Source organism: Thalassophryne amazonica, unplaced genomic scaffold (genome assembly GCF_902500255.1).
Source record: "Thalassophryne amazonica unplaced genomic scaffold, fThaAma1.1, whole genome shotgun sequence".
In the NCBI taxonomy this organism is placed as follows: Eukaryota; Metazoa; Chordata; class Actinopteri; order Batrachoidiformes; family Batrachoididae; genus Thalassophryne; species Thalassophryne amazonica.
Window position 1 is genome coordinate 68655 of NW_022986257.1, and position 15895 is coordinate 84549.

The 15895-nt window shown below is 40.8% G+C and overlaps 1 protein-coding gene across 1 annotated transcript in view; it reads right to left on the reverse strand.

Annotated features, from left to right (window-relative positions):
• The window catches only part of LOC117505859 (putative uncharacterized protein DDB_G0286901), a 50615-nt gene that overhangs the window by 15671 nt on the left and 19049 nt on the right, over positions 1–15895 (reverse strand). Inside the window, 1 exon segment of the mRNA XM_034165390.1 lies at positions 7435–7700. Coding sequence (XP_034021281.1) covers positions 7435–7700 — 266 coding nt within the window.

The following is a 15895-nucleotide window of genomic DNA, read 5'->3' on the forward strand; positions in this document are numbered from 1 at the left end:
GCAGCTAGCTAATGTGCAGTAATGTGTGGTGAGGTTGATGGCTGGTGAGGCACTGACAATCAAAATCAGATTTAAATACATAAACCCCACAGAGTCCCTTATTCACCGTTTGATTGGCAGCAGTTAAGAGGTTCTGTTTAAAATCTCATAATCAGCACTCTTTACACATACAAACTGTAGCACACAGAAAAAGCACATTTAATTTAAAAAATATTATGGCCTTATCTTTATTTATAAATGAAGCCACATGTGCCGCTCCTTCTGAACAAAAGCGCCGATGACTTGTTTGTAACGTGTTCCTTTATCTTCCTTTCGTTTTAAAAGTCTCTCTGTCTCAGTGGATCACTGCCAGACAAGAAAGTCGTCCTTTCTGCTTTTGACGCTCGTGTTTGTAGAAAATTCTTCAGGTCACAATATCACATCTGGGTCCAGACAGTCACAAGTTGAAAAAAGAATGCAGCAGAAAAGGCGTTTTCTTGATGGACGTCCACACAGACAGACATTTGAAAAGAGCAGGTCTTCTGTCCTGCAGCCCTTCCTCTAATTATTAGCTCTGCTTCGATTGAAAGTCCAGTTTAAAAATTGTTTCACTTTGGATATGTAACCCTCCATTCTGAAGGTAAAATAATGGACGGTGGCTCTTGACTTGCTAACTTGCTAACTGTAAATTGTATCTTGCTGTCACTTATTCTGCTGCTGAGGAGTTGCCTGCAAGAAGAATCCCTGGGATCACTAGTGCCCCTACCATGAAGCAGGAGAACTGCATGCCTAACCTGGTGGTTTTTGCAGACATTTTCAGAGGTGTCAAATCCAGCTTCAGAAAGTAAAAGTCCAGCCACATATTTGTTCCATCTTGCCAATAAACCAGCTGACTGTAATCAGTTCAGCTCTTCAGGCAGGTGGATGAGCTGATTATTGAGATTAGGTGCACAGGTAGAAGCAACACATGGGAGGGTTTTTATTTTCTGAAGCCGGATTTGACACCTCTGCCGTCTTGTGATTGCTCAGCACACGAAACACGTCTCACACACATACAGCTGTTGACAAAAAAACACTGTACATTATATACATCAGCTAACAATTTAAGTTCATACAGCCAAAGTGTTTGATCATTTTATTGGTGACACACAGACAGAGACAGTGAGACAGTCTGAGTGCACAGCGTGTCAGCAGTCAGTCCAGTGACTGAACAGTCTGAGGTGAGGCTCGGCCGGCTGCTGCCTCAGCGCATGTCTCTGCTCGGGATTTGAACAGCAAATGGGAAAATTGAGAGATTTCAAATAAATAATTATTTTAAAACTGGTGAAGTTAAAAGGGAAAATAACTTTATAGGACAAATCACTGGGTAAATATAAGCATTCATTTTTTCATTTTACATTTTTTTCTTTTCGTGCAGTCAGGCTCACCTGACTGCACGTCACTGCTAACGTGTGGTACTTCATCATCATCACGCCTTTCTTTAATGAACGTCGTTTTGAAAAAAGTGCTGAAACTGTTGCTCCTCCACTCCACACAGGTAAGGGGGGGTTGTAATATGACATCATGTAAATATGTTATTCTAGAACATTTTTCATTTAGCAGAAAAAAAGTGGTGATGTGTTCGATTCCTGAGGTGGCGCGAGCGGAACATCCGAGGTACTGTTTGCACGTGAACACAGCTGAAGCTCTTTTAAACTTGTTAACCCTCTCAGGCGTTATCTGATATCTGATTTTTCCTGTTACTAAAATTAATCTGAGCCTGAGTTAAATCCAAACCTTCTTGTTTCCATGACAACCATAAAAGTGATGATTGGTTGCTTTTAAAGCAGGTGAATAGTCTGTGTCAAATCAAAGTGGGATCATAAAAATTATTTGTTTTTGATGTCATGTTTTGATGCCATAAAAAAGATCATTTTGGAGACGGCGTGTTTTTATTAAAGTGGCCACTCGATCAATCAATCAAATCAATTTTATTTATATAGCGCCAAATCACAACAAACAGTTGCCCCAAGGTGCTTTATATTGTAAGGCAAGGCCATACAATAATTACGGAAAAAACCCCAACGGTCAAAACGACCCCCTGTGAGCAAGCACTTGGCAACAGTGGGAAGGAAAAACTCCCTTTTAACAGGAAGAAACCTCCAGCAGAACCAGGCTGAGGGAGGGGCAGTCTTCTGCTGGGACTGGGTGGGCTGAGGGAGAGAACCAGGAAAAAGACATGCTGTGGAGGGGAGCAGAGATCGATCACTAATGATTAAATGCAGAGTGGTGCATACAGAGCAAAAAGAGAAAGAAACAGTGCCTCATGGGAACCCCCCAGCAGTCTAAGTCTATAGCAGCATAACTAAGGATGGTTCAGGGTCACCTGATCCAGCCCTAACTATAAGCTTTAGCAAAAGGAAAGTTTTAAGCCTAATCTTAAAAGTAGAGAGGGTGTCTGTCTCCCTGATCTGAATTGGGAGCTGGTTCCACAGGAGAGGAGCCTGAAAGCTGAAGGCTCTGCCTCCCATTCTACTCTTACAAACCCTAGGAACTACAAGTAAGCCTGCAGTCTGAGAGCGAAGCGCTCTATTGGGGTGATATGGTACTACGAGGTCCCTAAGATAAGATGGGACCTGATTATTCAAAACCTTATAAGTAAGAAGAATAATTTTAAATTCTATTCTAGAATTAACAGGAAGCCAATGAAGAGAGGCCAATATGGGTGAGATATGCTCTCTCCTTCTAGTCCCCGTCAGTACTCTAGCTGCAGCATTTTGAATTAACTGAAGGCTTTTTAGGGAACTTTTAGGACAACCTGATAATAATGAATTACAATAGTCCAGCCTAGAGGAAATAAATGCATGAATTAGTTTTTCAGCATCACTCTGAGACAAGACCTTTCTAATTTTAGAGATACTGCGCAAATGCAAAAAAGCAGTCCTACATATTTGTTTAATATGCACTTGAATGACATATCCTGATCAAAAATGACTCCAAGATTTCTCACAGTATTACTAGAGGTCAGGGTAATGCCATCCAGAGTAAGGATCTGGTTAGACACCATGTTTCTAAGATTTGTGGGGCCAAGTACAATAACTTCAGTTTTATCTGAGTTTAAAAGCAGGAAATTAGAGGTCATCCATGTCTTTATGTCTGTAAAACAATCCTGCAGTTTAGCTAATTGGTGTGTGTCCTCTGGCTTCATGGATAGATAAAGCTGGGTATCATCTGCGTAACAATGAAAATTTAAGCAATGCCGTCTAATAATACTGCCTAAGGGAAGCATGTATAAAGTGAATAAAATTGGTCCTAGCACAGAACCTTGTGGAACTCCATAATTAACCTTAGTCTGTGAAGAAGATTCCCCATTTACATGAACAAATTGTAATCTATTAGATAAATATGATTCAAACCACCGCAGCGCAGTGCCTTTAATACCTATGGCATGCTCTAATCTCTGTAATAAAATTTTATGGTCAACAGTATCAAAAGCAGCACTGAGGTCTAACAGAACAAGCACAGAGATGAGTCCACTGTCTGAGGCCATAAGAAGATCATTTGTAACCTTCACTAATGCTGTTTCTGTACTATGATGAATTCTAAAACCTGACTGAAACTCTTCAAATAGACCATTCCTCTGCAGATGATCAGTTAGCTGTTTTACAACTACCCTTTCAAGAATTTTTGAGAGAAAAGGAAGGTTGGAGATTGGCCTATAATTAGCTAAGAGAGCTGGGTCAAGTGATGGCTTTTTAAGTAATGGTTTAATTACTGCCACCTTAAAAGCCTGTGGTACATAGCCAACTAACAAAGATAGATTGATCATATTTAAGATCGAAGCATTAAATAATGGTAGGGCTTCCTTGAGCAGCCTGGTAGGAATGGGGTCTAATAGACATGTTGATGGTTTGGATGAAGTAACTAATGAAAATAACTCAGAACAATCGGAGAGAAAGAGTCTAACCAAATACCGGCATCACTGAAAGCAGCCAAAGATAACGATACGTCTTTGGGATGGTTATGAGTAATTTTTTCTCTAATAGTTAAAATTTTATTAGCAAAGAAAGTCATGAAGTCATTACTAGTTAAACTTAAAGGAATACTCGGCTCAATAGAGCTCTGACTCTTTGTCAGCCTGGCTACAGTGCTGAAAAGAAACCTGGGGTTGTTCTTATTTTCTTCATTTAGTGATGAGTAGAAAGATGTCCTAGCTTTACGGAGGGCTTTTTTTATAGAGCAACAGACTCTTTTTCCAGGCTAAGTGAAGATCTTCTAAATTAGTGAGATGCCATTTCCTCTCCAACGTAGGGGTTATCTGCTTTAAGCTGCGAGTTTGTGAGTTATACCACGGAGTCAGACACTTCTGATTTAAAGCTCTCTTTTTCAGAGGAGCTACAGCATCCAAAGTTGTCTTCAATGAGGATGTAAAAGTATTGATGAGATACTCTATCTCACTCACAGAGTTTAGGTAGCTACTCTGCACTGTGTTGGTATATGGCATTAGAGAACATAAAGAAGGAATCATATCCTTAAACCTAGTTACAGCGCTTTCTGAAAGACTTCTAGTGTAATGAAACTTATTCCCCACTGCTGGGTAGTCCATCAGAGTAAATGTAAATGTTATTAAGAAATGATCAGACAGAAGGGAGTTTTCAGGAATACTGTTAAGTCTTCAATTTCCATACCATAAGTCAGAACAAGATCTAAGATATGATTAAAGTGGTGGGTGGACTCATTTACTTTTGAGCAAAGCCAATAGAGTCTAATAATAGATTAAATGCAGTGTTGAGGCTGTCATTCTCAGCATCTGTGTGGATGTTAAAATCGCCCACTATAATTATCTTATCTGAGCTAAGCACTAAGTCAGACAAAAGGTCTGAAAATTCACAGAGAAACTCACAGTAACGACCAGGAGGACGATAGATAATAACAAGTAAAACTGGTTTTTTGGGACTTCCAATTTGGATGGACAAGACTAAGAGTCAAGCTTTCAAATGAATTAAAGCTCTGTCTGGGTTTTTGATTAATTAATAAGCTGGAATGGAAGATTGCTGCTAATCCTCCACCCCGGCCCGTGCTACGAGCATTCTGACAGTTAGTGTGACTCGGGGGTGTTGACTCATTTAAACTAACATATTCATCCTGCTGTAACCAGGTTTCTGTAAGGCAGAATAAATCAATATGTTGATCAATTATTATATCATTTACCAACAGGGACTTAGAAGAGAGAGACCTAATGTTTAATAGACCACATTTAACTGTTTTAGTCTGTGGTGCAGTTGAAGGTGCTATATTATTTTTTCTTTTTGAATTTTTATGCTTAAATAGATTTTTGCTGGTTATTGGTGGTCTGGGAGCAGGCACCGTCTCTACGGGGATGGGGTAATCACGCTGCTTCCTGCTACCTGAGCCCTGCTGACATCATGTGGAGGGGCGGAGCCTGAGCAGGTAAAAGCAGCTCACCTGTACAGCTTCACACACTGAGGCTGCAGCAGGACAAAAAAAAAAAAAAAAAAACCACGAGGAGGTGAGACGACATTCAAATTATTCATAATGTCAGAATCTAACAGAATGATGACAATAATAATCATTTATTGTTTGCTCTTCTTGTTTGAGTGGTTGTCAATTATTTTAAATGTCTTTTTATTTGAATTTATATTTGCAGTACTTTGCAGTTTTAGCGAGTACTGTTCATATATGCGCACATCACAAGTACAGTGCCTTGTTCAAGGACACGCTGTCACAAGGGTGGCAGATGTCCTCCTTTTTGCCACAAACTGAGATGGTTTCTGGTGTTATTGATTTGAAATACATGTTTCAAAACTGAAGCTGGACTGTCAATAACACCAGAAACCATCTCAGTTTGTGGCAAAAAGTATCTGCCATCCTAGTTGTCAGTCACCTGGTTCTGGGATCCAACCGCAGACCCTTTGTGCAGTGGACAACCTGCTCCACCATCTGAGCTAAAAACTAAAGGAGGAATTATTCACCCGAAACTGAACACAGACACGTCTTATAATTATTTTACTGATGACACCAGGTGGTGCTGCTGTTCTTGTTGTGGATTTTGCTGCTGCTGTTGTTCCTGTTGTTTTTGTTGCTGCTTATATTGTTGCTGTTGTGGTTGTTCCTGTTATTGTTACTGTTGTTCTTTCTGTTGCAGTTGGTGCTATTGTTGTTCTTGTTGCTGATGTTGTTGCTGTTGTGGTTATTATTGTTGCTGTTGTTCTTGTGGTTGTTCTTCCTGTTGCAGTTCTTATTGCTGCTGTTCCTGTTGTATTTGTTGCTCTTGTTGTGGTTGTTGTTGTTCAATTTCAATTTATGTTCATTTATTTAGCACCAAATCACAACAACGTTGCCTCAAGGTGCTTCACACAAGTAAGGTCTAACCTTACTAACCCTCAGAGCAAGAACACAGACGACAGTGGTAAGAAAAAACTCCCTCTGATGATTTGAGGAAGAAACCTCAAGCAGACCAGACTCAACGGGGTGACCCTCTGCTTAGACAAAACAAAAACTGATCCTGAAACAACACAAAACAGAGGCTGTCCTGTTCGGTCGCCCTGACCTGGTTCAGGTCTTTGGCGGCTCCTTAGGACCACCAGCACCTTCCATAGGATCTCACGTTAGGAATCCAGGTGTGATAACTGATGGTGTATTTAAATTAAACAAGTTAGCTCAGTGGTCAAGTCCAGCTTTTTTTCAGTTAAGGCTTCTATCTAAAGTTAAATCTTATCTAAGCCAGAAAGATCTTGAAAAAGTGATTCATACTTTGATTACATCTCTCTTAGATTATTGTAACTCCCCGTATGTTGGGATTGACCAGTCAGAGTTTAACCACCTGTAGTTTGTGCAGAATGCAGCAGCTCGGCGGGGACAAAGATGGGTATGAACCCATACCTTCAGCGCTCTCGTCCCTTCACTGGCTTCTGGTTAGGTACAGAGTTGATTTTAAGATTGTTTTTTTTTTTTTTTTAAGTCTCCGAATACTTGTCTGACTTTATTAGATCGCACCGGCCCTCCAGAGCCCTCAGGTTGCTGAATCAGATGCTTCTTGACGTTTCTCCATCATTCCTAAAAACTAGAGGAGATGGAGGCTTTGTGGTTGCGGCTCCCACTCTGTGGAACGCGCTACCTGTCACAGTGCAGACTGCAAATAGCCTTTCCAGTTTTAAAATGCTTCTGAAGTCTCACTTGTTCACCTTGGCCTTTGGCTGAATAAAACCACTTGTCTTGGGTCTTTTATCAGTTTTATTCCACTGTATTATTATTGTAGTTTTATTGTTTTTTATGATTTTTATTGTGCCTATTTTACTCTAATGCACTTTAGGCGGCCATTGGTTGTGTAAATGTGCTATATCAATAAAGCTGACACTGACCATTCTAACAGTTACAAGGTTTTTACCAAGCTGAAGAAACAGAAAACAGAGTTGCTGTTGTTGCTTTTGTGGTTGTTGTTGCTCCTGTTGTTGCTTTTGTGGTTGTTGTTGCTCCTGTTGTAGTTGTTGTGGTTCTCGCTGTTGCTTTTGTGGCTGTTGTGGTTCCCGTTGTAGTTGCTCCTGTTGTTGCTTTTGTGGCTGTGGTTCCTGTTGTGGTTCCGGTTGTTGCTTTTGTGGCTGTTGTGGTTTCCGTTGTAGCTGTTGTTGCTCCTGTTGTTACGTTTGTAGTTGTTGCTGTTCCTGTTGTAGTTGTTGTGGTTCTTCTTGTTGTTCCTGTTGTGGTTCCCATTGTAGTTGCTCCTGTTTGTAACAAGTATGTTACGATAATATTAAGACCAACATTATCAAGCTACTTCACATATAGGTACAAATGTACAATGAAATTGGGCCGGATTTTCAGAAGCTAGAATCTGACTCCGGGAGCCAGTGACACAACAGCAGCCAGGAATAGTGGGTACACAAAAAGTATATTTAAGTGTGCAGACAGACAATTTCAATTCAATTTCAATTTATTTTCATTTATATAGCGCCAAATCACAACAGAGTTGCCTCAAGGTGCTTCATACAAGTAAGGTCTAACCCCCAGAGCAGCAGTGGTAAAGAAAAACTCCCTCTGAGGAAGAAACCTCAAGCAGACCAGACTCAAAGGGGTGACCCTCTGCTTGGGCCATGACACAGACATAAATTACAGAACAATTAACAAAACAAATATACAAGAAAAGCTGTTGGTGCACAGGACAGGAGGGTCTCCAGCACAAATACCACACCCATCTCTGGATGGAGCTGCACCTTAAACAGAGAGAGAGAGAGAGAGAGAGAGAGAGAGAGAGAGAGAGAGAAAACAGAATCAGGCATCAGAAAGACAACAACAAATGCAGTATAATTTGTCACCATTAAACAACAAGAAAAACAGAAGAAATACTAAGGTGATCGCCAGCCACTAGCCCTAAGCTTCACTAAAAGACAGAATTTAGGTAAAGTTGAGGCCACAGCACGCTCTGTTTACTAATAAAATGGATTAAAAGAATAAAAAGCGCCGAACTATACTATGCCAGTATGCGAGCCATGTGAAAGGGAAAATAAGTGCGTCTTAAGTCTGGACTTGAAAGTCTCCACAGAATCTGACTGTTTTATTGATGCAGGGAGATCATTCCACAGAACAGGGGCATGATAAGAGAAAACTCTGTGACCCACAGACTTCTTATTCACCTTAGGGACTCAAAGTAGTCCTGCACCCTGAGAACGTAAAGCTGGTACGTAAGGTTTAATTAGGTCAGCTAGGTAGGGAGGTGCCAGTCCATGAATAATTTTATAGGTTAGTAGCAGAACCTTAAAATCTGATCTCACTAGGACAGGAAGCCAGTGAAGAGACGCCAAAATGGGTGTAATGTGGTCAAACTTTCTGCTTCGTGTCAAACGTCTGGCTGCAGCATTTTGAACCAATTGGAGAGCCCTAATGCTGGACTGCGGTAAACCAGAAAATAGAACATTGAAGTAGTCCAATCTAGAAGAGATAAATGCATGGATCAAGGTCTCAGCTCAACCATAGACAGGATGGGACGAATCTTCGCTATATTTCGCAGGTGGAAGAAAGCAGTCCTCATAATATTTCTAATGTGGAGGCCAAAGTACAATGAAGGATCAAAAATTACCCCAAGGTTCCTCACCTAGACAGTGCTAACTGGTCAAATTGATGCTGATGTCTCACTGGACCAAGAACCATCATTTCAGGCTTATCAGAGTTTAAATGTAGTAAGTTTCTAGACATCTAACTTCTCACTGATGCAAGGCAATCTTCTAAGGATTTATGTGAATGAGATTACCAGCAGTTATCGGCATGTATAACTGAGTATCATCAGCATAGCAGTAAAAGATAATCCCAAAATGCCGCAATATGTGCCCAAGGGGTGCTATATAAAGGGAGAAAAGCAGGGGGCTGAAGACGGACCCCTGTGGAAGCCCAAATTTCATGTCACTAAGGTTAGAGGTAGTGTTACTGTAAAAAACACAAACTACAGGTCAAGTATGACATCAACCATGCAAGGGCACTCCCAGTAATCCCAAAATGATTTTCCAGCCTATCAAGTAGAATATGATGATCCACTGTATCAAATGCAGCACTGAGATCTAACAGCAACAGAACCGTAGTGGTGTCCGAATCCATTGTAAGCAGAAGATCATTCACCACTTTAGTGAGAGTCGTCTCTGTGGAATGATATTTTCTAAAAGCAGACTGCAGTGGCTCAAAGAGATTATTCTCAGTAAGATAGTCTACAAGCTGCCATGAAACCACTTTTTACAGAATTTCAGAGCAAAATGATAGATTTGATATCGGCCAATACTTTTTCAATACATTAGGGTCAAGATTAGGTTTCTTAAGTAATGGTTTAATCACTGCAGATTTGAAAAATTTAGGAACAGATCCAGAAGTTAAAGAAAGATTAATAATTTCCAGCACAGTCGGCCCAAGAGTGGACCACAGGTCCAAATAAATAAACAGGTTGTGCTTTTTGTTGATGTTACGAGTTTCGTCAACATGCCTAGTGAGATACTATCAAATTCTGTAAATCTAGGTAATACCTCAGTAGTGGCGCCCACATCAATAGCAGGGTGTAGTGGCTGGGTTAAGGCATGCTGGGATATGTTTAACCTAATGTCTTCTATTTTCTTCTCAATGTAATCCAAGAAATCTTGTGCTGTAAAAGGAGAGTGAACTACAGGTGGTTGTCCATGAATAAGTGTTGCCACCGTGTCGAACAAGAACTTTGAGTTATGCTTGTTTTTGTTGATCAAATCAGAGTAGCAAGTTCACTTTGTAGCCAATAATGCATGCTTATAGTCTAAGATAGCACCACGCCACACAAGGTGGAATCTAATTTTGAACTACACCATTTCCGTTATAGACCGCGAGCCTTATGCTTGAGGTCATGCAAGTAATCATTGAACCAAGGTGACTGATTTGGGGGAGTGCGGTTTTAACACAGGTGGCGCAATCATGTCGAGTGTAGTTTTGAGCACTGACTATCCACAAATCAAATCAAATCCATTTTATTTATATAGCGCCAAATCACAACAAACAGTTGCCCCAAGACGCTTTATATTGTAAGGCAAAAGCCATACAATAATTACAGAAAAACCCCAACGGTCAAAACGATCCCCTATGAGCAAGCACTTGGCGACAGTGGGAAGGGAAAAACTCCCTTTTAACAGGAAGAAACCTCCAGCAGAACCAGGCTCAGGGAGGGGCAGTCTTCTGCTGGGACTGGTTGGGGCTGAGGGGAGAGGCTGTGTAGGCTCTCAGTTGTCCAGGTGGTTTCCATAGTAGAGAAGCTTGAATCTTCGACTGGACTGGGTTGCTTGACGCGAGGACGTTTCACTTCAAATCGCAGAAGCTTCCTCAGCTAAAATTCTTGCTCTGGTGGTCTGACTTCTGTCTTGACTCTTGTAGAGAAGAATAATCAAGAAATCACAAAAGCTGGAGTTTTAAACCAGACCCCTCCTACCGAGAGGCAGACTGCTATAGGCTGATGACTAAACAATAGCTCTAATTAGCACCTATTGTGCTCTAGTTAGCACCCTCCTAATGACAGGGCAGCTGTCCCTCTCCTGATGGCTCCCTTGACGACTCTGCTGATGACGTGAATGACTCATTACCATGAACAAAAGACTGAAAATGTAAATGTATTTGCCAAATGTGAAGCTAAGATATCAGGCAGTCTAGCTTCAACTTCAATCTTAGTTGAGGAGTTGATGCGTCACCGTAGTGATATATAAGGTTGTTGTTCCACTAAACACGGCAGCGAAACTGTAAACTTAATAAGTGAGTGATCAGAGACCACTGATGTAAGAGGCATGATGTCGATATTCGTGACAGCAATACCACGTGCGAGAACCAAATCCAGAGTATTTCCACTAATGTGCGTTGAGTCCTGAATGCATTGCCGAAATCCTAATGCATCCACAATTTCCTTAAAATGATTTGCAGAGGGGATCAAAAGGCTTATTTATATGAATGTTAAAGTCACCAATGATCAAAATGTTATCTGCACAAGTTAACAAGTTAGAGATGAACACACCAAATTCATCTAAGAATTCAGAATATGGGCCAGGAGGCCTATATACAGTGACAAAGTAATACGGCTGATTTTTATTCTTCTGACCTTGGCAATGCGTAATATCCTGAGCAGAGCGGAGAATCAGATGCTTAAACGAGTTATATTTGTGACCCCCAACAGCTAATAAACTAAACCTAGATTTATAAATAAGAGCAACACCCCCGCCTTGCTTTGCATCACGTGACGAAATGTATGTGCTGGTGGGCAGGCCTCATTTAAGGGGAGGACAGCTGTAGGTTTAAGCCAGGTTTCACATAACCCAATCATATCTAAGTGATGATCAATAATTAGATAATTAATAAGCAATGATTTTGAGGACAGTGATCTTATGTTACCACATCACGGTGTGGTATGCCGGGGCCACAGCCAGGGACAGACACAGACTGCAGCGCATTGTGGCCTCTGCTGAGAAGGTGATCGGCTGTAGCCTTCCATCTCTCCATGACATGCACGTTTCCAGGACTCTGGGCCGAGCAGGTCGGATCAGCTGACCCTTCTCACTCTGCACACAGTCTATTCAAACCACTCCCCTCGGGCAGGAGGCTACGGTCCATCCGGACCAGAACCTCCTGCCATAAGAACAGTTTCTTCCCCTCTGCCGTTAGACTCATGAGCTCCTCATAACTCAGTCACCTTAACCTTAACTCTGTCACTTTATCATTTTATCACGGGTCACTTTAGACAATGTACTTTGGCTTTAATTGCACTCCTCCCACTGCACTGTTTTTTTTTCTGTTTCTCTTTCTTTCTGTTTTTCTGTTGCACACAGCCTTTCATATTTCATGTCATTTTTTTATCTTATATTTTGTCTTATTTTGGCACATATTGTATATTTTATCTTAGCATTTTATATTGCTCTCTGTTTAATATTGTACCATTATATCAAAACAAATTCCTAGTCTGTGAATCCTGTTCATTGGCAATGGCAATAAACTTCTTCTGATTCTGATTCTGATGAGACCCAGACTAAGGACCTCATTGGGGTTGACAGTTGAACTGTTTGGGTTTAGGGGTGGTTCCAGAGTAGCATATATAAGATGCCTAGAAGTAGGTTTAGGTTTGAAACATTCCACACATGTTGTAGGTAGCAGACATGAAATCTTCGATATTGCTGGAACAACCATTGGGGCTTCCTTAGTTTCAACATCATCCAATGTAATAACAGGAATTAAGTTTGCAAAGCATATTCCTCTATGGTTTTTATGGACACGTTTATGGAAGCAGGCCACAGTCTCAACCTGTTGAATTTCCCTGCATGGCAGACAAACTGCACTATCACCATAGTGGATTTTCTGCACTAATTTTCCCGCTAAGCTAATGGATTCCACAGTAGGGTAGAGGCCATCTGGCATCAGCAAGCCATGGCGGCCCCAGAACGAAGGCCAGTTATCAATAAAGCTAAGGCCTTGCTGTCTTCAAAATTGTGTCAGCCTCCTAAACACCTCATCATTACCCTGGGAGGGGAGACAGACAACACAAAACAATTAATGAATGGCCATTCAAAGTGCAATAATTTCCATTACACAATAATAGACACACATATGTAAGGTCAGTCCATAAGCTTATTTGGTTGTAAAACTCAACTCAGAATTCAGAAAACAAAGTTCCAGGGATCAGTTATTCAAAGTTCACACAGTGAATGCAATCCGTAGTCGCAAATCGCTCAACTGCCCAGATGAGAATAGTTCATTCAAGGCAACTGATGTCCAAAGGGGAAAAAAGTGCTCGTGTGTGTGTGTGTGTGTGTGTGGTGGTGGTGGTGGTGGTGGTGGGGGGATAGGAAAGTGAACGGCATATTGACGGCCCATATAACGATACAAATCAAATCAATCAATCAATTTTTCAATCAATCAATTTTTTTATATAGCGCCAAATCACAACAAACAGTTGCCCCAAGGCGCTTTATATTGTAAGGCAAGGCCATACAATAATTATGTAAAACCCCAACGGTCAAAACGACCCCCTGTGAGCAAGCACTTGGCTACAGTGGGAAGGAAAAACTCCCTTTTAACAGGAAGAAACCTCCAGCAGAACCAGGCTCAGGGAGGGGCAGTCTTCTGCTGGGACTGGTTGGGGCTGAGGGAGAGAACCAGGAAAAAGACATGCTGTGGAGGGGAGCAGAGATCGATCACTAATGATTAAATGCAGAGTGGTGCATACAGAGCAAAAAGAGAAAGAAACAGTGCATCATGGGAACCCCCCAGCAGTCTACGTCTATAGCAGCATAACTAAGGGATGGTTCAGGGTCACCTGATCCAGCCCTAACTACAAGCTTTAGCAAAAAGGAAAGTTTTAAGCCTAATCTTAAAAGTAGAGAGGGTGTCTGTCTCCCTGATCTGAATTGGGAGCTGGTTCCACAGGAGAGGAGCCTGAAAGCTGAAGGCTCTGCCTCCCATTCTATTCTTACAAACCCTAGGAACTACAAGTAAGCCTGCAGTCTAAGAGCGAAGCGCTCTATTGGGGTGATATGGTACTACGAGGTCCCTAAGATAAGATGGGACCTGATTATTCAAAACCTTATAAGTAAGAAGAAGAATTTTAAATTCTATTCTAGAATTAACAGGAAGCCAATGAAGAGAGGCCAATATGGGTGAGATATGCTCTCTCCTTCTAGTCCCCGTCAGTACTCTAGCTGCAGCATTTTGAATTAACTGAAGGCTTTTTAGGGAACTTTTAGGACAACCTGATAATAATGAATTACAATAGTCCAGCCTAGAGGAAATAAATGCATGAATTAGTTTTTCAGCATCACTCTGAGACAAGACCTTTCTGATTTTAGAGATATTGCGTAAATGCAAAAAAGCAGTCCTACATATTTGTTTAATATGCGCTTTGAATGACATATCCTGATAAAAAATGACTCCAAGATTTCTCACAGTATTACTAGAGGTCAGGGTAATGCCATCCAGAGTAAGGATCTGGTTAGACACCATGTTTCTTAGATTTGTGGGGCCAAGTACAATAACTTCAGTTTTATGTGAGTTTAAAAGCAGGAAATTAGAGGTCATCCATGTCTTTATGTCTGTAAGACAATCCTGCAGTTTAGCTAATTGGTGTGTGTCCTCTGGCTTCATGGATAGATAAAGCTGGGTATCATCTGCGTAACAATGAAAATTAAACAATACCGTCTAATAATACTGCCTAAGGGAAGCATGTATAAAGTGAATAAAATTGGTCCTAGCACAGAACCTTGTGGAACTCCATAATTAACTTTAGTCTGTGAAGAAGATTCCCCATTTACATGAACAAATTGTAATCTATTAGACAAATATGATTCAAACCACCGCAGCGCAGTGCCTTTAATACCTATGGCATGCTCTAATCTCTAATAAAATTTTATGGTCAACAGTATCAAAAGCAGCACTGAGGTCTAACAGAACAAGCACAGAGATGAGTCCACTGTCCGAGGCCATAAGAAGATCATTTGTAACCTTCACTAATGCTGTTTCTGTACTATGATGAATTCTAAAACCTGACTGAAACTCTTCAAATAGACCATTCCTCTGCAGATGATCAGTTAGCTGTTTTACAACTACCCTTTCAAGAATTTTTGAGAGAAAAGGAAGGTTGGAGATTGGCCTATAATTAGCTAAGATAGCTCGGTCAAGTGATGGCTTTTTAAGTAATGGTTTAATTACTGCCACCTTAAAAGCCTGTGGTACATAGCCAACTAACAAAGATAGATTGATCATATTTAAGATCGAAGCATTAAATAATGGTAGGGCTTCCTTGAGCAGCCTGGTAGGAATGGGGTCTAATAAACATGTTGATGGTTTGGATGAAGTAACTAATGAAAATAACTCAGACAGAACAATCGGAGAGAAAGAGTCTAACCAAATACCGGCATCACTGAAAGCAGCCAAAGATAACGATACGTCTTTGGGATGGTTATGAGTAATTTTTTCTCTAATAGTTAAAATTTTGTTAGCAAAGAAAGTCATGAAGTCATTACTAGTTAAAGTTAATGGAATACTCAGCTCAATAGAGCTCTGACTCTATGTCAGCCTGGCTACAGTGCTGAAAAGAAACCTGGGGTTGTTCTTATTTTCTTCAATTAGTGATGAGTAGAAAGATGTCCTAGCTTTACGGAGGGCTTTTTTAAGGAGCAACAGACTCTTTTTCCAGGCTAAGTGAAGATCTTCTAAATTAGTGAGACGCCATTTCCTCTCCAACTTACGGGTTATCTGCTTTAAGCTACGAGTTTGTGAGTTATACCACGGAGTCAGACACTTCTGATTTAAAGCTCTCTTTTTCAGAGGAGCTACAGCATCCAAAGTTGTCTTCAATGAGGATGTAAAACTATTGACGAGATACTCTATCTCCCTTACAGAGTTTAGGTAGCTACTCTGCACTGTGTTGGTATATGACATTAGAGAACAT